Raw genomic sequence first — 20,869 nt, 5'->3', positions numbered from 1 at the left:
CTTTACTCTTCCGCGACAGCCTCGCTCTTGCGCTTCTTCTTGCCACGCTTGTTCTCGGTCGCAGCTGACTTGCGAGCCGAGGCGGGGGTCTCCTCCTGCACCTTCTTTTCCCTTGAGGCGGGAGTGCGCGTCCGCTTCTTCTCGGGTGATGCCTTCTTGGTATCCGCAGGAGAGGCAGCCTCCTTGGCAGCCTTAGCAGCTTCGCTGCGACGACGCTTACCAGCGCGTGGAGGGGTAGGCTCCCGGACGGGTTCAGGCTCCTCCTCCTCTTCCTCTTCTTCCTCTTCCTCCTCCTCTTCAGACTCTTCAGCAGGGGTGGCGTCCGCACGGTCAGCCTCCTGTTGCAGTTGGTTGGCGGCCTTCGCGTCATCACTGAAAGGAAGACCAGCCTTGTAGGCCTTCATCTTCTCCTTGTAGACTGCGAGGTTGTCCGCATAAATCTTCTTCCAGTACTACGCGCCGTGCGAGTTAGTCATGGCGCTGCGACGAGTTGGGGGGGCCGGCGGAGAACACTTACCTCCTTCTCCGACTCGGGCATCTCGGCCCAGCGACGGGTACCCTCATCCGAGACCTCCTTAGGCTTGGCGTCGGGACCCATTTCCTCGGCGATCTTACTGCGGTTGTGCTGCATGTAAAGGAAGAAAGGGGTCAAGGCGCGCTTGGGCGCATTGGGGTCCGGGGGAGCGCGCTTGCGCTTCTTCTTCTCGCCCACTTCGGACTTTGCGCCGGGACTAGTAGCGCGAGCACCACCGAGGGCGCTCAGCAAGCCGCTTTCATAGAGCGAGTTGGTGATGCTGGCGATGTTCCCGATGTCGACCGTCGGGCCGCGGTTCAGTACGGTGTTCGCATGGTTGATATAAGCCTCCGACAGCTTGGAGACAGCGGCCTGGAGTTGTGCGAGACTAACGATCACCTGCGCGTACGTTAGTTGAGCTTGGCTAGGCGAGAAAGAAGCGACCGCGCGGATGCCGGAGGTAGCCGTATTGACGGAATTAGTAGCATGGGCAATAGATGTAATAAGGTCCAATGATGACTGGCTCCGATCAGGGATCGAGGCGCGTTTGGCCATTGTGAAGGTGTGGGGGAGAAAGAGCCTCGATCAAGGCAAACAAGAATAACGGCGCAAAAACGCGATATGAAGTTACAGGTAATGTCCAGATTTGGAGCTACCCGGTTTGGTTTGATGGTAAATTACAAACATGAAATGTAAGTTGCCAGGAGAGGGAGGGGGGGGAGCCAAGGGGGGGGAAGAGTAAGCCACAAAGCAGGCGTTGTTATGTAGTCGGACGCGTGATGCACAGGGGAGAAGACCTGAGCGCTGCGCCGAACACCCCAGTCGGGCGCGACCGGCGGACAGTAAACAAGGGGCGACTTACGCTATCGCGGGTTCTAGTGAAATCGTCAATGTTGACGGTGACGGTGTCGTCTTTGCGCGACATGATTAAAGAGACAGTGAAACTCCACTGGGCAAGAGACTCTTCGGATAAATTTTGTGTTTGGTGAGAAGGGAACGAAGGGAGAGAGAGGGAAGAGAGTGAATAATGGGTTTCAGAACGAGGAAAAAGGGAAAAGAAATTTTCGCTAGCGGGGTCGCGGTAGAGGGGGGGATAGGGCCCTACTAAATAGTGGGCGCTGATGGGCGCTGAACGCCTGAAGTGCTGCTGAGTCGCTGTTTTAGGCTTAGGGGCCTAGCACAGTGGGCACGGGGAGCTCACTAGTGTGCTTCAGGCCTTGTTGGCCTGCTGGCAATCTTCAGAGCTCCCGTGAGTCTCCCGGAGGATTCTGAGCGCCCCCGGCAGCCGCAGGGTGCTGAGTCCTTGACCCTCCCTCCTTTAAGCGCCGGCCAACTCTCGGTTGCACTGCAGGCTGTCCTGGCCCCATTCTCTTCCCCCCCAAGAAGGCCTACTACTACTAGACATGCTAACCTGCCAGGCGCCTACTCAACTCTCAAGGCTTCATCGTTTGCCCCTCCCCTGAGGTCGCACACCAAGAATACATGAAACCCACTAGTGCTGTGCCGACGGTGTTCAATGTCCACTACCAACGTCGCCCACAGACTTTTGTTTGCAACGCGTAACCAACTCACCCCCCGGTCTTTCCACCGCGCAGCCCGGGATTTCTGGTATTGTTTTGCCCTTTTTGTTGGGCTGTACACTCTGCCCTTTTTTAGGTAGACAATAAAAACAATATATGTGTATATAAGGAGTATGAACCGTTCTTTTTCTTTTTCATTTTTCTTACTTCTTTTCTCTTAATTTTTCTTTTTTTTTTTACCTTTTGTTCAAACCCCGCCAACACGTCGTGTCCCGGGTCGAGAGTACTTTTGCCGTGCCCCTCCATGGAAGCGCAGGCACTGCAGAGCTACTGCGCAGTACCCCGCTGTGCCCGGAAATGATTCGCATCTGCTGAGGCGCTTTCGACTTTCCTTCCCTCATTCCGTATTTTCTCTGGCATATTCTTGAGGGTATCTCCTAGGTTTGGAGAAGTCGAATCTGTGAAATTTGTAAATCAAAAACGCACACCTCACAGGTAACGGATACAGAACTCAAACGAAAAAGTTTCGACCGAACTTTGGACAGGCGCATTAGCTCACGCAACACTGACGAAAGGTTCTGCCTGATTTGGAGGGACCTACGGTGTCTCCAAACAAATATAGCTGGTTTCGCAATCCTAGAGCCTGTGATTTGATTAAGTCACGAGTGTCATATATGAACTACAATCTAACCTCCCTGATCCGACCTTCTGCTCTGCAGGTACTAGTACTAAGAAAACAGAAAACAGAAAACAATCGTTATCCAGCTTCCCTCTCAGTCGTTTGGGGGGGGGGAAAGGGTAAACAAATGGCGCAGTCGCCACAGTCTTCGGGCGGTCACTAACCAACATGACATAATGCCCAAGCGGCTTGCGCGGGTCTCGACCTTGGCCGCTTACTTTTCGCCTTCACCACCGCGGGCACACCCCCAATCAAATGGCGGTCTACCCTCCTTTCCCTCCAGGATGTCCCGGGCTTCCTGCACCGGGTCTGCAAAGTAGCCACTTTTGTGGATGTTGATTTTACTCTTCATTTCCCAGTGCTCATCCAAATTATTTCCTTTAGCATTTTTGTCTTTCCTCTCAATCTCATTTCTTTTTCTTTCTTTCTTTCTTTTTTTTTTTTACAGATAATTCTAACAAACAATTTTGTTGCCTGAACACTGCACAATAGCAGTCGCAATCTTGTAGGATACAAGCTTCCTGCTGTTAGTAGGCGGTTCCAGCCCCCGCGGCGTAAGCAACAATGCAGATTCAGAGACACCCCACTAGTATCTATTTTTATGATTCGATCCGTAGCAGACCGTGTAGACAAAAGATGCCTAGGAACATTTCCAGAGCCCTGGTGGATCATTAGCATCTATGAGGCGAGACTATGCATAGCATTGACATCAAACGCTGTAGAGTCAAACGAGCCATATGACTGCGGCCTTGTTCGCAATCTTTACATACTGTGCCATGGTCTCCACTCCTTATGGGCATGCCCAATGATGGATCTCCAGGTTTAATGCGCCAGATTAATGGCGACAAGCGAGGGCCAGAGCGTCTCTGTCGTGGCTTGGGCAAGGGCTGGTCATGCTATACTGTATAGTAGGTACTAGTAAGGTATGCATTACCTGGCCAGCATCTGAGACTCGATGACCAGGGGTAGCTGGTACCGGGAGTGGTAACTAGTGCTCAAGGTTAGTCTCCCCATTTGCATTAGCAAACCATTGATCTAGAGACTCAGTGAAAGAGATACTCCACCATGAGGCATTGCCGGGGTGCACTTGATACTACAGGGTCTATGGACCGTATAGATTAAGACAATAATACGGTTCCTTTGAATCTTTTCTACGTCGCTTGAAATTTAGATATAACTTAAGACCCTTCCATTTAACGTGCAATCAGTTGCAAACCTCCTCGAGGACCTACAGTAGCATACATTGCCATAAAAATCAACGGAACACAGTCCTCAAAAGCAGGCATGCATTCACCTCAAATCAAACTCTGGATCAGACTGGATCCAGCATATGCACCCATCACCTCACGCAGCAAGCAAAATCTCCGGTATTTGATCACAAATACCCTGGCCTCATTCTCCATCTCATGGAGACAAAGAGGTAATCTACCCGCTTACTATAGTACTGCCACTTTTCTGCAAACCTACCTATAGAACCAAGTCATCAACTCGATCCCCGACAACAGCCATCATCTTGTAAGAGCTAATATTACTCAGATTGTAGAGTTATATACGTCCCTTCTAGGCGGTATAAACTTTGCACAGCTAGACCAAGCGATCCAAAGGATCAAAGGTACCCACCGCACGCCAACATTTAGGGTTGTGGAAGCCCCCGTCCATCATTTTACGTAATAGACATACATCGTCGGGCCACAGCTTTCCAACATGAGTGCTAAACTTGAATAATTTACAGTAGTCCCTTTTCATTCAAGCTGCAATGTTTAGAATACCAAGGCACATGTTGAATGCAATTGTCATTTATAACAAAATTGACGATGTAGATGCCAGAATGGCAAAGCTAATGAACATCGGAAGAATAACCACTTAAAAGAAAGAACTTTAGCTGTGTGCGCCCACAACGACACTACACTCGGCCGGTGTCCGCGTTAATTCGAGAAGGGAAGACCCCTACGGAGTATATGGCCCTGGCGGTGTGGAGCTTCAATACAGAAGTTGCTTTTGTTGATTGCTTTCCTTTTTGAAGAGTTTCGGGCCTGTTTTGATTCTACGTATTCTAGACAGTTAGAGTATACAGGGATGTCACTTTGGCTTCAATTGCTTCCTGAGAAGACAATATACTGGTTAACATCGATGCTAATATCCTATTTCGGTAGAAATCGCGTGTTTTTATGGTCGATCTACACGTCTTCACAAAAGGTTTTAGTACAAAACAATATCTGTTTAGTCCTCCCGAGCCAGGGTCCAGTACCCTAAGCAGACAACCAAGCGAATAGCAAGACGGAATATTGCATACTGAATAGTTACTAAGAAAAGGTTTGAGTGTTTCAGAAGCACTAAAGAATTTAATTTTCCTTGATCCAATCTTCGACAGAAACCGGTTTTCTTTTGCTGCTGCCAAGTGCCAACGGTGCCATGGGAAGTTCTGATTTGGCGGATCGGTTCGGCCCGTCGGACTATCCAGGGTCTTCAGCAGCAACTTGAAGTAACTAGTTTCTGTTAGTCTTCAATATGCACATGAACCTTGCGTATGTACAGAGTATATTGGTTGAATAATGCTATAGTTTATGTAGACATCAATCCTCCTTGCGGTAATTGGCAGGCCAGACACCATTCTTTCCCGGACACAAGATCCCCTCCGGACCAAGTGTGTTCCTCAACTTTTCGTTCAATTTCATCTAAGCATTCTCGTTGAAGTTGTAAGTCTCCGCAATCTGGTCCATCAACGCGAGATGAGTGCGATAGTCACCCCACCCCTGATCCGCCACCTCGGTGATCAGGACCTGAATAAGCTCATAGGCTCGACGTCTTGCATCGGATCTTTCCCGGACCAGAGAGTACATCGCTCTGTAGAGATTCCAGCGACCGACACGGAGCTTTTTGACGACCTCATCTAGCCGGGGGTCGGTTAAGGGCGTGTTGGAATTGATGTAGCCGGCGTGGTGACTCTGGTAAACTGTGGGAAACATATAAAGGAGGTTCGATAGCTCGTCGGACATACCTGCAGGGCAGCGCTAACCAGGACGTTATCCGGCTTGGGTGTGTTCTGAATTACCCCAGAGATTCTCAAGGGCCGGAGTATCTCCACGATTTGATCCAAGGCATTGTCCCTGGGGAAGGCGACCATATACGCCTGATACCCGCCAGGGTTAAGCATAAGCCAAATTCCCATTTTCACGACGATTCCAAGAGATGAATGAGAAAATATACCAGCACTGTGCGGGCCGAGACTACAGTCAAATATCTGCCAGCTCTCATTTGGCTCCTGTTCATATGGTGGTTTGCTATTGTCCGCTTTAGGGTTTGGCAAAGCGCCATCCCGGTGCGGAGGAGTGAACCATCGGGCAAGACAACCTCCAACCCGCAGTGCATCATCCTGTGAATAGGCGAATTGGCTGGTCTCATTAGGATACAATTACTCATAACAGTTTACCAGTGTTCGCCATATGGGGTATATCCAGTACCTCTTTCGAGTGCATTTGCCAACAACCGAATCATCACCGACATCAGGCACGTCCGCCCACACTTGATCCGGCAAGTTGTGCTTGACCAAGTACTCATGGAGATCAAAGTAAGTCACCCCAAGCTCGAGTAAGGCATAGGCATTCTCAGGATCAACTTTCAAAACTCTATTCATATTCTTGTCCAAGTCGATACCAAGACTGCCGGGCACTCTCGGGGTAGTGCCGCCATAGCCGATATTTCTACCCTTGGAAGAAGGCCAGACAGGGATCTCAAACTCGTTGGCCAATTTTATGATTTCTTGGATATCGGCAACATTCTTGGGTGCAGCCACAGCTGAAGAGATAAAATACGTCTTGTCAAGGATATGAAACATGTCATGAGCCTGGAAGGGTTTATATATTCCTCCTGCGCAATGTCATCGTCGCTCAGGATAATTTGAACATTTGTTTCATCTACTACACTTGTCACCCGCCAAATGAAGGCCTTGAACTTTGCTAGATTTTTGTTTGGCGGGAGGGCGAGAGGTTCACCGGAGGCTCACACGCCATAAAGGGTCAAAGTCTCCCATATTGTAGGCTAAAGTACGACTACGTGAGTTGATGCCATAGGGATGAAGAATCAATTCAACAATTTAGTATTTTCTGTATATGGCGTACTAGACTTACTCCCGTTTGGGAGCAAGCGAATACTATTCCGCGCCTTCAGATAGGGTGCATCTATGACTTAAGTATGGTATGGTTTCCAGGATATCCGAAGCTAAATCAAGTTTTCGCTCTGGTCCTGAACCATGAAGACTTCACCATAGTCTTCCTATACGTAGTTATTTTGTCCATACCGATAAGCTTGTTATAAACTTAAAACCCGTCTGATTCCGCGATCGCATTTAAAGACATCACTCTACCGAGCCACCTGACGGTCCTTCTTGTAGGATTGGATAATGAAGCGAAGCAGAGTACGCAGTAGTGACTGAAGGGAAAATGCTGCGATACATGAGGAACGAACGGGTATCGCCATGGATCGACAGTAGCAGCCTCGTAATCTATATACAGTAGTTGGATCCACTTGTTGATCTGCCGTTTAGTTTCCTCCCGCGAAACTCCCCCTAAATCCTCCCCGGACCTTCTAAGCATTAATAATTAGGTCTAGTAGCTACTAGCATGCCAATCAATCCCTCCTTTCCCCACTATGGCTGTTAGTTGGAACTATACAACTTTCCACCTGCAACTTAAGCCTACTTTATCATGGTAGAGAATCCGGTCCTTTAAGCTCTGGAGCTCAGGCAAAAGGCATTTCTTAGAGAAGGCTAGGATCATGATATCCACGGACAATACTAACGGAGTTTAAACTGGCCATTGAATAACGTGTTTCTAGGGTTTTCAAGAGAATTAATGTTTGGTTAAGTAAGCCCGCTTCACTTTCATACCTAATTGCGTATATTTATATTGAATCGATATATAGCCCTTTTCTATACTCTTTTGTCTATATCATAGTTCCAGGAAAAGATAGTTATAGGAGAATATAACTTCATGTCACTATCCATAGACGATTCACGGTTACTAGTCTTTATTGCACCATCATGAGAGGTGTCAATATTTCGTTAATGCAATGACCCTAGTTCGTGAATACTAAACCATGGCAGGTGTTGAATTGTAGCCTGGTGAAGAACCAACTGTCTTCTAGGAATTTGCCTAGCCATTGCTTTTTTACCCTTGATATCTGGACTGGATTTACCTAGGGATTGAGTCTCTCATATATACTATCATGACTTCTATCTATTTATCCACCGGATGAGAGACATAGTTAGTTCCAAAAACAAGCAGGTGGCCATAACACCCTATCGCCGTGATCTCTATACGCCAATACTAGACATCTTCCTGATAGTGACCCTCACTTGGGGCTTTAACAATTCTTGAGAAGCTCCAGCATCACGAAGACAGATGTATCTGCCTTCTTCAACGTCAGGGGATACGGCGTCCCTATCCCCCTTCGACCAAGATCTGATTCGAATATCGAATTTCAGAATCCAACACCGTGGGCTCCATCTGCACTCTCGACGAGGTTTTCTACTCCCGAGGGACATATTCAGGGTCCGTCTTGGACGAAACTCTCGACAATGTATCCCACTTTCGATACCCAGGGGGTAAGAAGGTTGGGTATACGGCTACCTGGCGTATTGATAGGGTATTCCGACACCATGGGATTTGTATTCAGGGTTTGAGGTGGATTTGGGTATGGCTCTGGAGTCTAGCTGAAATACATTGCTCAACCTTGATCTACTGGAAACTTCCCACGGGGGAAGCCAGAACTTCATTAGAAAAGGAATTGTTTACCCCAATTCCCGTCAGAATGGATGGATCCACAAGGATCCTCGCAAACCAACCGGGACATGATCTTCTTTCGGAGCTCGACAGATTAGAAAAACCGTCGACGACCAACAGAGAGCCATTGATGACTTGATCGAAAAAGTTGCCTTTTACCGTGAAATTCCATTCGCTATAATACCTAACCTATAAAGAAGCTCGGGCAGGACGCCTCCGGATTTTATTACTGCTTCCCATACTATATTTTGGGGGATGGTAAATCCAGACCCATTGCAGAGTACATGTCAATGAATAGTTCACCGAACTGAATAAACTGTCTTCGCCAGTGTATACAAATTCTCCAAAGACAGATCTCACGATTCCCTCATCATATTTTGGCATTACACCACTCATGGCTCACACACCTATAAGGTACCACAAGTCAAGGATGGACAGCCCTAATGGTCTGGTGATTGGGCTTCATGAAGATCCTCTCCTATGCAAAGTAACTTCTTAAGCTCCATGCTTGGCAGTTTCTTTAGATCTTCGATACAGCAACATAGACATACTGCATATCCTGTTGCTAATCTAAAGCTTGGGCTTCACGAATTGGAGCAACATCAATGGCGTCGGTTCTTCTGCGCACCACGTGCAATCGCCTTCTTGATGACATGAATCCTCTTAAGCTCGCCCTAGAAACCACCAACACAGCAGTGGAGCAGCACAGGGATGACCCCAGGGGTTGTGATGAAATCTTTGACGCCATCGACAAAGCCTTTAGCAACATCCGACGTCTTTTGAGTTCGGGGACGGGAAGGAATTGTTGTATTCGGCATTCTGAAATGTGGTCGGATGCAATGGCAAGAGATGAAGAGCTCCAAAAGAAAAGAGTAGTTCATTTTGTGTGTTCCTAAATAGTACTCTTCTTGGTCTTTTTAAAGTTTGACGTTCCTAAAGCTGAACGTTACATCTTGTTTCTTTTGCTTCTTACTAAACGCATTGTTCCTGGCTGCGCCAACTGAACTGCTCCTAAGTGAGGAGAGCAACTATTGGGTTCTGGAAGGGTTGTTTAAGAGATTGAATGCTAAATGGCATTATTTTGCTGCTCGATCATGATTCCTCAACCGATAACGCCCCATATAAGTGTTACTTTGGTATCAACGTTAAGCCACTCTGATTACTCGATCCGAGAAGTCAGTGTCAGAGTAGTATAGATACGACTCCCTTGTTAGAAACCGACATATCTTCCTTCCATATAGAGACTATTAAGTAATTCGGAAAACAGAAAGAAGAGAGACAAACGCTTGCTCTCTCGAAAGAATCTCTTATGTGAATTAATAACCTCCTCGATCGACAAATATTATTCAACCACCGCAAAACAGAAGACATTGTTAATATTAAGTTTACATCTTTATCCTCTTCAGTATCTCCTCTTAACTCCACAGTATCAATTAATACCAATTTCAAGGCACTCAAAATGGTCTCTTGGCTCGACAATTGGTCTCCGACGGGTCGTTGCAGTGGCTGGCCAGATCATTCCGAACCCTGGATATAGGAACCTGGCTACCTGCGGAGAAGGATCGAACCCCTCAGGAATGTACCACTCCCTGTCGGTCTCCTGTGATCTCTCCAGTCATCCCGTCCCACTTGGGCTCTATGGCAGCATATGTGGGTATATGGATTGAATCTAATATACAGCAATACTAGATTTGGTAGCTTCAATCTGCATGACTAAGATCAGTCTAGAGAAAAGAAACTGCGGTGGTTAAATAAATGTTTCTCCAATGACTATGATCATTGATTGACAAGAGAAAGTCATATTGATCCTAATCTCATATATACTCGTTGTGTCAACCCTGCACTAACCAACATATGGACAGCCCATGATCACAGAGCACTGTTTCAACCGCGTGATGTTCCTTCTTTCAACCTTCATATAAAATAGAAATTCAATAACCAGATACTTCCTGAGAAACATATCCTGACTTCATATTCGGCAAATAATATGGATGCACTTAAGCTATCTCAAACCCTCATCAGATTGTCAGGTAGAAACATAACCAGCGGTAACCCTCCTACTGAGCCAGCCTAGTTGTATATGTACAACTAGGCTAGATATGTAAAAGGACTTGTCTAGTGGCCCAGATTAGTAGAAGCGAGATGATGAACTAATCGTCAAAAATGAAGTACTATACGAGCTGATCATTAACATCTACTCAGGTCATGGCGTCGCTTCTCATGGACCGCACAGCCACAGCAACTCTCGATATGTAGTGGGAGGCCGAGAAGGCTGTTCATTCGCCAAAGACTGTCCTTGGTTGACAGTGATCTATTATGGTGCATTCCAGGGGACCGTCGGGCCGTCATTGCCTAACTCGAAGACCTTTCATAGCTAGCAGTTACCTCATCCTCGCAGGTTTCGGTTGTCAGAGCGCACCATCCCTGAAGGGTTTTGCGTCCCATTAGAGATGTGGCTCTCAGTGACGAATATGGCAAAACTGTTTCTGTGGGTTCATGAGCTGTCGACTATTGCCATCCGGTTTCATATCGACCGAGAGACTCTGAGCAGTATCATTTTTAGTTTTAAGAGCACGGGGTCCGAAGTGGGATCAGACCGTCATGATCGACACAAGGCATACAACCCAGAAGTTCTAGAAGCATCGTACAGCCCTTTCTACCGCTCGAGAGACTCAAGATTCTGGATATACCATTGTAAAAGATGGGGCATTATCTGGTCAACACACGCCCTTCAGTGCCAATAACGGCAATTTAATCAAGGCTTTTCACAGAGAATACATCTTCCATGGGCTCATTCACCGTGGATCCTTTGTGGGATGTACACGAAATGAGAAATCAAAGGGTAATACTACCTCTACAACGCGCGCAATACTTATGAGACTACAATACACCCGTCCCTGGCTACGCGAGATAACTCTAGATTCCTCCACGGGTAAATTGGGCATCATCCTCTGGGGTAACACCATGCATCCAACCCCGCTATGTGTGAAGAGGTGTTGGTTGGCAGCAAGAGGACTTCGGAAAAGCATAAGGTAAGAGAAACCTGGTGGAGGCTGTGCGCAATACAAATCATCCTAAGCTCTCTCCAAGCTGAGCCTTCTGCAGACCATGTCTGTTGTCAGTACGCCGTACCGGGTACTCCGGCCAGCAAAGACCGACCTTTGCATGGTGGGGAAGGAGAGAAAGCATCGGTGATTTGCTGAGCAATGGGCTCGGACTCCGTCTCTGCCCCGAATCCTGAGGACCGTTTGCACTCGGATTAATGTGGAGTGGCCCCGTTCGATTGGACTGCCAAGTCTTTTAGTAGAGGGGATTCGGATGAGACGCTTGGGCACTCGCTGAGGCTTGAACAGCCTCGCTGGATGGTGTACAGTCAGAATTAAAAATAAACCCAGCATGGCCCCCACGACATCCTTCATGTCGATCCCATTTTCCAGCATGAGGATGGTAGATCTAAGATGGAATATTGACACACTGGCATGCTGAAGAGACAGCAAGGCTTCATGATGGGGACGCCGAACAAGCCGTGTCTTAGTATGCACAAGTCATCATGTTAGGGCTAACTAAATGCGATCTAGTGACGACCCATCCATAGTGAGTAAAATCGATTCCGATAACAACGTTACACTTATATTATTTACCCTAATTTGTCAAGGGATCTGCAGGCACTGGACCCTGGAAATTTAACAGCACTGTGCTTCTACGGCGTACATCAGGCAACAATTCGATTCTTCGTATTCCATACCGGCAATCGAATCACGAATAGGCGGTTTTCGGCCCCAGACTGTACATCTCGTTGACTGGGCTCCCGAGTCAATCACATCCGCTTTAGGGCAACCCGATATCACAGCCTTGTGCATGCTTGAGGCTCAGAGACGGTCTAGTCAACTGTGCCAACTCTCGCTCAACAGACCATCTCTCACTACTGATGCCCCACCGGGTGAGCGAGCACCGTGTGACTGGTCGATTCTGTAGAACGAAGGCAATAATTCGTCCTATGATAAACTCTCAGACTACGTGGGCCCGATGTCAATATAAGCCTCGCGCCGATCGCTGTTCAGGCAATTTCACCTCCGTGCAGGGTAGTATCAGTTAGCCTGACATGAACATGGGCACTAGTCATATTCTCCGCGCTGCATGAGGAGCTAACAGGGCACAGAAGACGTGGGTCCAGCTGCGGTCGATAGGCTATAAGTAAGGGAGTTCGCCCTCAGTGGGATCTTGTAAATTAAAGACCCAAAAGCATCGTAGCGAGTCGTCGCCGGGGTTCTTGATCCATAATGGTGTCCCTCACGCATGCATTCTCGACGGCCCTCCTCACACTGCTGGTGGGCCAGTCGGCTGCCTTGAGCTTTCTCCCCGGCATCAAGGCCAACAGTCTGCAACTCGCCTCGGTACTAGGTATCGATGGCCATACCGCCAGGTTCAATCCTGAAAAGATCGCAGAGACCGCTATTTCTCGCAGTTCAGGCTCGGAGGTCCCCGCCCGGTGGATATCGGTATGTCCGTCCTGTACCTGTCAAGCTTTCTAGTAGATGAGGTGGAAGCTAACTCAGCGGTTAGATTCCAATTGACCACGAGGATTCATCTGTGGGCACCTATCAGAACCGCTACTGGGTTTCAGCGGACTTCTACAAGCCCGGTGGTCCCGTCTTCGTACTCGATGCCGGTGAAGGCAATGCCTACTCCGTAGCGCAATCGTATCTCGGCAGATCGGAAAACTTCTTCGCGGCGTACCTGAAGGAATTCAATGGACTTGGTCTTGTGTGGGAGCATCGGTGAGACCCCTCACCCCAGTCATCATTCTAGCGACTGATCGCTAACGTGCCGGATTGAAGTTACTACGGGGACTCCCTGCCCTTCCCCGTCAACACTAGCACCCCCAACGAGCATTTCAAGTACCTCACCAACAGCCAGGCACTAGCTGACCTTCCTTACTTCGCTGAGAAGTTCACTCTCAACGGGACGGACTTGAGCCCCAAGTCCACTCCCTGGATCATGCTCGGTGGCTCATACCCGGGCATGCGCGCGGCGTTCACCCGCAACGAGTACCCGGACACCATCTTCGCCTCGTTCGCCATGTCTGCGCCCGTCGAAGCCCGGGTCAACATGACCATCTACTTCGAGCAGGTCTACCGCGGCATGGTAGCCAACGGGCTCGGCGGCTGCGCCAAGGACCTCAAGGCCATCAACGACTACATCGACAGCCAGCTCGACAAGAAGGGCCACGCCGCCGACGACATCAAGACACTCTTCCTCGGCAAGGAAGGCATCCACAACTCCAACGGCGACTTCACCGCCACGCTCGGAAGCATCTACAACCTATTCCAGAGCTACGGCGTCGAAGGCGGCGAAGAAAGTCTCTCCCAGCTTTGCAGCTACCTCGACAAATCCGCCAGCCCCAACGGCATCGCCCGGAAAGTCGGGCCCCAGGCCCTGACCAAGAAGTTCGCCGCCTGGCCGCCGTTGCTCTCCCTCATCAACCAGTGGGGCAGCTCCGTCGGCGACGGCAACTGCAACTGCAAGGGCCAGGACAATTCCACCGCGACCACCTGCGAGCTGGGCGGGCAGTTCACCGACCCGGACACCATCAGCTGGACCTGGCAGTACTGCACCGAATGGGGCTACCTCCAGGCCGACAACGTGGGCCCGCACTCCCTGCTCTCCAAGTACCAGTCGCTAGCCTACCAGCAGTCCCTGTGCTACCGACAGTTCCCCGGCGCGCAGAAGAGCGGCCTGCTCCCCAAGCACCCGGAGGCGAACGAGACGAACGCCGAAACAGGCGGGTGGACCATCCGTCCCTCCAACGTCTTCTGGAGCGCGGGCGAGTTCGATCCCTGGCGGACGTTGACGCCCCTGTCGAATGAGACCTTTGCGCCCAAGGGCGTGCAGATCTCCACCAATATCCCCAAGTGCGGCGTCGAGACTCCCGAGAATGTGCTCTTCGGCTATGTCATCCCCAGGGCCGAGCATTGCTTCGACTACGACTTGAGTTACAAGCCGGCGGATAAGTCGCGCAAGTTGTTCAGCCTGGCTTTGAAGAAGTGGCTCCCATGCTGGCGGGCGGAACATGCTCCTAAGGGAGTCCAGCGGAAGTGGATGTAAATCGGAACCTGGAGATAAAAAGACCCCCCCCCCTTTTTTTTTTCCTTCTTCTTTTTGTTATTATAATTTCCTGGTACATAATGTGTGACGGTTACGGGATTGGATGATATATAGGAATGAACCCAATGAATAGAGAAAGGGAACATACTTCATGTCAGGGTAGTCCACACTAGAGATGAGAATCCAGCCGCGGAATGAATACCCACTCAACCCCAATCTCAACACCACAAAACAACCCCAAACGAAAGGTCAAGACTGTTCAGACACGATAACAAGTCTTGGCGCCATCTGCGACAGAACATAGTACAAGAAATCGAACAAGAAACCGACCCGTTCGACCAAACCAACCCTCACCACCTCTTCTTAAATATTAATATATATAAACCAACAACAACAACAACAACAACAACAACAACCAACCACCACCCCCTCACCCCCCACCAGCAAAACTGGCATACAACACATACACCTCACCAGAACCATAAGTAACAAAAAAAAAAAAAAATCATATAATAAAAATGTCCACCAAATCCACCATCCTCATCTACACGGGCTCCCCCCTCGACTACCCGGAATACCGACACACCGCGCTCCACTTCACCTTCGCGACCGGCGCCACCAGCACGATGCACGTCGTCGGCACGCAGGGGCTCTTCATCTTCCAGGAAGACGTGGATATAGATCCGCATGAGTTTGGGAGCGAGCTGGCGAAGACGGTCCCCGTGGGCGACATCGATGGGGACGTGAGTCCCGAGACGATTCGGCGGGCAGTGTCGGCGACGCCGGTGCGGAATGGGAGGCAGGATCTGGATTGGAATTGTCAGAATTGGGTGGGCGATGCGTTGACGATGTTGGTGGAGAGGGGGGTTTTGACGGTGGGGACGAGGGAGAGAGCGGTGGATGCGATGGTGGAGGGGTGTTTGGAGGCGAAGGATCAGTGATCTGTGTTTTATTGTATTTATTGATTTGGTCCTGGGTGTGGGTGTGGGTGGATGTATATATCTACTAGTATCTATCTATCTATCTCTTTTGCTACTTGTCTATATTTGTAGAGGTAGGGACCAGTTCCGTTCGCCAAGTAGATACTCCGCAACTGAATATGTTCTAACATTCAAAAATACACTGATATCTTCATATCTAAATCTAGTCTAAGCCCGATCCATTTAGAACTTGTAGACCTGGTCCTTGTCGTAGCCCAGCTCCTTCAGGATACCAGACAGCTCGCCCTGGTCCTTAGGGCTGACCTTGTTGCCGCTGACGGCGTTGTAGAGGCCAGGAGGACCACAGACGAAGATCTTCTGGTTCTCCTCCTTAGGCTCCGGAAGGACGGTCTTCAAGAGCTCCTTGGTGATGTAGCCCTTGCCGCCGGTCCACTCCTTGGGAGGCTTGTCGAGGAGGTAGAAGGCCTTGAAGCGCTGGGGGTAGGTGTTCTCGAGGTCCTGGAGCTCCTTCTTCAGGAGGATATCGTCCTCGGAGACGTTACCGTACACAAGGGTAACCTTGGTCTTGTCGTCGGGGTTCTTGAAGATCTGACGGATGAGCTGGTACATAGGAGTGATACCGGTACCGCCGGCAATCAGGGCAATGTGCTCGTGCTTGTTGGCCTCCCACTGGTACTTGGGGAGAGGGCCCTTGAAGGAAAGACGCTGGTCGACGTTCAGGCTGTGCAGGTGCTCAGACATGGGTCCGTTGGGGTAAACCTTGACGACAAGGTCGAGGTAGCCAGGCTGGTCTGCCACGGTAATAAGTAATTATTATTATTATTATTATTATTATTATTATGAAAGGGCCAATCGTTACCTTCATCGCTAGTGGGGGTGTAAGGACGGAGGACGGCCTTCTCGGCGCCAACGGGCTTGAACTTGGTCAAGAGAGCAGCTAATTTTTTCGTCAAAAAGGCTATCGGGGCAGATCATCACCTGAGTAACTCACAAGCAATAGAGACACCGGAGACGGCTTCCTTGTCCTCGAATTCAAAGCGCAGTCTCTTGGTGTTGTGACTGAGGACCTCAATTTCCGACAGTTTCAGGTCCACCCACCCCTGGTCACCACCGGTGAAAACCTTGGCGCGCTCAACAGGAGCCTCGGCCGTAGCGCCATAGTAGTAGCGGTACAAGCCCACACTGAGACCGGTAAGACCGACAGCAGTGTAGATAGGAGCCAGCGACTTGGACTTGGGAGCCTCCGTAGAGTACTTGCGGAAGCTCTGCGCACACGGGTCAGCACAAGTCCGGAAGCAGTATCAGAAGAATGCAGTGATTCTTACCTGCCTCAAGGGCTGGGCACAGCGGAAGGTCTGACGGGCGAACATTTTTGCAAGTGAATGAGAGTGGAGGGGGTGTTCAATGGGGTAAGAGGAGAAAGCGAGAAGATTAGAAAGACGGCTGGAGACTAAGGTCCTTAACTGAGCTCTTTTCGTCTTCGGGACCCGCCCTCCGACCTCGCCGATTACACATGACGCAATACCTGTCTTCCGTGCCTTATTACTAACGCAGGATTCTCCATTCCGTTGCATTTCGCTGCATGATGGCTCTGAAAAGTCGCATGATTTTGGGGACACCTAAGATCTACATTGGTCGCTACAGGGCCGGTGGACTTTACAGGCCAGCGGGTTACGTAGTCGTGTTTGAGGTGCGTGGAAGATATTTTTCCGCTGTCATGGAGTCCGAACCATACTCATATCCGATCCGATTAGAAATATATCCGATCAGGCATTAGTCCTAGTTAGGTCTCTAATGCGGAGTAGATGGAACCAGGGGAAATAAAGACAGGCATGCGCAATGCATACCGGCCTTGAAGCGTGTCTATCCAACACGCAAAGCCGGTATACGGTGAGAAATCTCACACAGGATAGAAGATGGGTAGCATTGAGCGACGCTAGGCCTACAATTGTTTCGGTATCAGACCGACAAAACAACGCATTCGAGCGGAGAATACGATGCATGTAGGGGGTGACCTGTCTACCAACAGGAAATTTACTTCATTCACCTCGTAGAGAACCGTCACATTCAGAAGACAAACCCGGTATTTTTAAGAGATTTAACTAGAAAGGTCGCTGCAGAGGACTAGTGAGACATCAAAACCATTTCTCCCATTATCTGGGTTGTAGATACACGCCATGTTCTCTGCGTGCTCTGTCCTGCATGCATGCTATGGCCATAACATAGTCATTTCATCCGCACACTCCTTCCCCGAACACCCAAAATTTCACATTTAAGCGAAGGTAGCAGGACGAGAGTAAGCGAAGATCTTCTTGCTCTCGGTCTTGGCGGCACGGTGAGGCAGAGGGAACTTGAGGTCCTTCTGGAGGAGCTGCTTGATGTAAGGGCGGCGGATGGAGTCGGCGTTGTCAACCTCAACAACCTTGAGGATCTACACGGTATTATTAGCCAACGTAAACTCAACCATCGTTCGCGATCAGCAGAAACATACGTGGATGGAGCCGAAACGAGCACGGTGGCGGGCAGCCATGTCCTGGTAGAGAGCCTCAACGGCGTCGGTACGGCTCATCTCACGGAACTCCTTGTACATGTTGTGGGTACCGGAGCGAGAGTCGTAGCGGATCCAGATACCGAAGTTCTTGACCTTCAAGTGACGCTTCTCGGGGATGACATTGAGGCTGACGATCTCACCGTTGGCCTTCTTGACCTTACGGAGCTGGGTCAAGAAGTACCAGAACCGGGACTTGGCCACGACAGTGTTAGGCGCAAAGATGCGCATGCGGTAAAGCTTGGGCGTGGGGTTAGCCTCGGTGGGCAGATGACGCCCGATGACCTGGTACTCGGTGAGACGCCCTATAACCAGTCAGTCATTTGGCACAATCAAAGTCTTCAATTCGTGACGTTCAATCATCCCAACGGCGAGAATCGGTGCGCTGAGTTCCGTGCGATACGTTATCGACAATTTCGATGCTCCAGAGTCGAGATTATTTTCCACGATATGCGACCGTAAAAATTGAAACTTTCGGACCGTGCGTAACATCCATTCGTACTAAACCCCTTTCCATGAAAATCCACCAGTATCGCTTTCTCTGAATCGAGCCCATATTATCTTCATACTCCTCCTCCAAAATACTCTTTCTCCGGCATTGTGTCGTTCAACGTTCGCAAGGGGATACACCGCACCGATTCGCCAGGGTAAAGGGGTCCGAGGAAGGGATTTTTTTCACTTACCCATCTGGTAAATCTGTTAGCAACAAGACCTTCAATTATGGTGGGTAGATAGGCAGGGTAGGACTCACTTTTGTCGACTGTTGTGGTTGCTCGAGAGAGGTATGCCGGTTGGGTCTCGTTCGTGAAATTGGGATTTGTGATTTCCGTTGAGTTAGGGCTGCCACCCTAAGCGACCTTGAGGCTTGGCAAGGGACACTATTCCCAATTAGGCGCTCAGCCACAGTGGCTGATAAGATCGGCCCCGTCGGCGGTGAGGCATCGTTCCCCACCTCATGTTTGCACTTGTACGGAGGAAGCATATCGTGGTTCCATCTCCGCCAAATGCCCGGATACCTGCGATATGGGCCCGACTTCCTAACCCGGAACTGAAAATTTATGATTGATTCGTGAACATATCACTATGGCCACCATCTTTGAAGACTTCGTTCAAGGCCAGCGAATTGGCTCTGGCCCTCGCCTTGCTGCTGCTCTCACTCCCGTTGCCCCCGCCGAGTACCCCCAACGACTCCAATCGTTCTACCGCTTCTCCAATGCTGCCCGTGTATCCTCAGATCTCCGCTATTCTCTCTTTCAGGCCAATGGGTTGAAGTTACCGAAGCAAGAACAAAATGCATGGATCGATATCTTTTCAACTTACTGGACCGCCGTCGGAGAGATTACCAAATTCACTGACTCTCCGTCAAGCGCTAGCTGGGTTAAGGTCTTCAATTCTTGGAAGGACTTGGCAAATATTCTCATCAGGGGCTATACAAACTTCGGTCTCCAGGCATGGACAGTTCCATGTCTATACGTTGTTGGGAAATACTTGCGAATCTTCGCTATGAAAGCAGACGCCGAACTGTCGTCTCAAGATTCGGTTGCATTCGGAGACAATTTCCAGGATGACATAGCGGCCGATTTCGAAAAGAGCGCAAAGCTGGAGGAATCAGCACGTATAATCAACCGAATGTTTACTTTGTGTCTAAGCGACAGGTGGGTTCCATAGGCGGCCGCATGAGTTGTAGCCCGCTGCTAATCACTGAACTAGAGCCCCGATTGAGGAATCGCGCAAATGGGGCATATATAATACGACAAATTTGTTGTTCAAAACTTATTTCAAGGTACAGAAAACATCACCACCACGGCAGTATGTATGTATCTGACAACTATTAGATCAATTCTGTCTCACTTTCCAAAAACCTTCTTCGCGCTCTCAAAGCCTCATCGGCAGACCTTCCGGATATGGAGGTTTTCCCCAAGTCTCACATAGTCACCTTTAAATATTATGTTGGATTGATTCACTTTCTGGATGAAAATTATGCAGAGGTAAAAAACAACCCCAGGCTTTATCAGCTTCTGAGACTAACCCTTGCGTTCGGACAGGCCGAAGAGCATCTGGCATACGCATGGAACATGTGTCACAAAGATGCAGTCAAAAACAGGGAGTGAGTATAGTAACACCCGCTCAAGTAAACTAACTAACTTCCTGGAGGATGATTCTTGCTTATCTTATTCCTTGTCATCTTGTCACGACACATACTTTACCAAGCAAGAAGCTTCTTGCTCCATTTCCCAGACTCGAGAAGCTGTTCCGTCCGCTTTGCAACTGTATCATGAAGGGCGATCTCAATGGCTTCGACAATGCTATGACAGCAGGGGAGGAAGAATTTGTCAAGCGACGCATCTACCTACCCCTCGAACGAGGACGTGACATCGCATTGCGAAACCTATTCCGAAAGGTTTTCATCGCTGGAGGCTTTGAAGAATCCAAGGATGGCCAGCCGCCAATTCGACGTACACGTGTTCCCGTTGCCGAGTTCGCGGCAGCATTGAGGATAGGTACACATGCAGATGATAGATCTCGTGTCGATATTGACGAGGTTGAGTGTTTGCTATCCAACCTCATTTACAAGGTAAGTTTCGCAACCTTTTCTCACGTAGTCTACGTCGTGTACACTATACGAGAGATCATCGGTCACTGACTACAAATAGGGCCTTATGAAAGGCTATATTGCTCGGGAGCGCGGCATGGTGGTCCTAAGCAAGGGCGGTACCGCATTCCCAGGAACAGGTGTCTAAGAGCATCACAGCCAACTTAAGACAAGAGGCATGTTAGTGCC

At 49.4% G+C, this 20,869-nt stretch overlaps 7 protein-coding genes across 7 annotated transcripts; 3 read left to right on the top strand and 4 right to left on the bottom strand.

Annotated features, from left to right (window-relative positions):
• Positions 1–17: 17 nt before the first annotated feature.
• Positions 18–1,069, bottom strand: ABOM_011697 (HMG box protein; the record flags this gene model as incomplete). The annotated part of the gene is made up of 2 exons (XM_022538825.1): positions 18–452; positions 518–1,069. Coding segments are annotated over 2 exons (987 nt in total), but the record flags the coding sequence as incomplete, so codon positions are not given.
• A 4,319-nt stretch (positions 1,070–5,388) lies between these two features.
• Positions 5,389–6,548, bottom strand: ABOM_011696 (FAD-binding oxidoreductase; the record flags this gene model as incomplete). The annotated part of the gene is made up of 3 exons (XM_022538824.1): positions 5,389–5,658; positions 5,712–6,105; positions 6,175–6,548. The coding sequence occupies 3 exons, from the start codon at positions 6,546–6,548 to the stop codon at positions 5,389–5,391; spliced, it is 1,038 nt and encodes a 345-aa protein (XP_022383423.1).
• A 6,225-nt stretch (positions 6,549–12,773) lies between these two features.
• Positions 12,774–14,598, top strand: ABOM_011695 (putative serine peptidase, family S28; the record flags this gene model as incomplete). The annotated part of the gene is made up of 3 exons (XM_022538823.1): positions 12,774–12,992; positions 13,057–13,271; positions 13,332–14,598. The coding sequence occupies 3 exons, from the start codon at positions 12,774–12,776 to the stop codon at positions 14,596–14,598; spliced, it is 1,701 nt and encodes a 566-aa protein (XP_022383431.1).
• A 518-nt stretch (positions 14,599–15,116) lies between these two features.
• On the top strand, positions 15,117–15,539 carry ABOM_011694 (uncharacterized protein; the record flags this gene model as incomplete). The annotated part of the gene is made up of 1 exon (XM_022538822.1): positions 15,117–15,539. One exon carries the CDS (start codon positions 15,117–15,119, stop codon positions 15,537–15,539), a length of 423 nt encoding a protein of 140 aa, XP_022383429.1.
• Positions 15,540–15,761: 222 nt separating this feature from the next.
• ABOM_011693 (cytochrome b5 reductase family protein) lies at positions 15,762–16,909 on the bottom strand (the record flags this gene model as incomplete). Its single annotated transcript, XM_022538821.1, has 4 exons — positions 15,762–16,330; positions 16,399–16,476; positions 16,531–16,804; positions 16,865–16,909. The coding sequence occupies 4 exons, from the start codon at positions 16,907–16,909 to the stop codon at positions 15,762–15,764; spliced, it is 966 nt and encodes a 321-aa protein (XP_022383427.1).
• Positions 16,910–17,811: 902 nt separating this feature from the next.
• Positions 17,812–18,686, bottom strand: ABOM_011692 (60S ribosomal eL20 domain-containing protein; the record flags this gene model as incomplete). Its single annotated transcript, XM_022538820.1, has 4 exons — positions 17,812–17,970; positions 18,031–18,392; positions 18,441–18,588; positions 18,657–18,686. 4 exons carry the CDS (start codon positions 18,684–18,686, stop codon positions 17,812–17,814), a joined length of 699 nt encoding a protein of 232 aa, XP_022383426.1.
• Positions 18,687–19,170: 484 nt separating this feature from the next.
• Positions 19,171–20,828, top strand: csn12 (the record flags this gene model as incomplete). The annotated part of the gene is made up of 5 exons (XM_022538819.1): positions 19,171–19,742; positions 19,798–19,870; positions 19,923–20,194; positions 20,242–20,662; positions 20,742–20,828. The coding sequence occupies 5 exons, from the start codon at positions 19,171–19,173 to the stop codon at positions 20,826–20,828; spliced, it is 1,425 nt and encodes a 474-aa protein (XP_022383425.1).
• Between the last annotated feature and the right edge of the window lie 41 nt (positions 20,829–20,869).

This window comes from Aspergillus bombycis (genome assembly GCF_001792695.1).
Source record: "Aspergillus bombycis strain NRRL26010 chromosome Unknown contig00183, whole genome shotgun sequence".
NCBI lineage: Eukaryota > Fungi > Ascomycota > Eurotiomycetes > Eurotiales > Aspergillaceae > Aspergillus > Aspergillus bombycis.
This window is presented reverse-complemented; position numbering and strand designations above follow the sequence as displayed.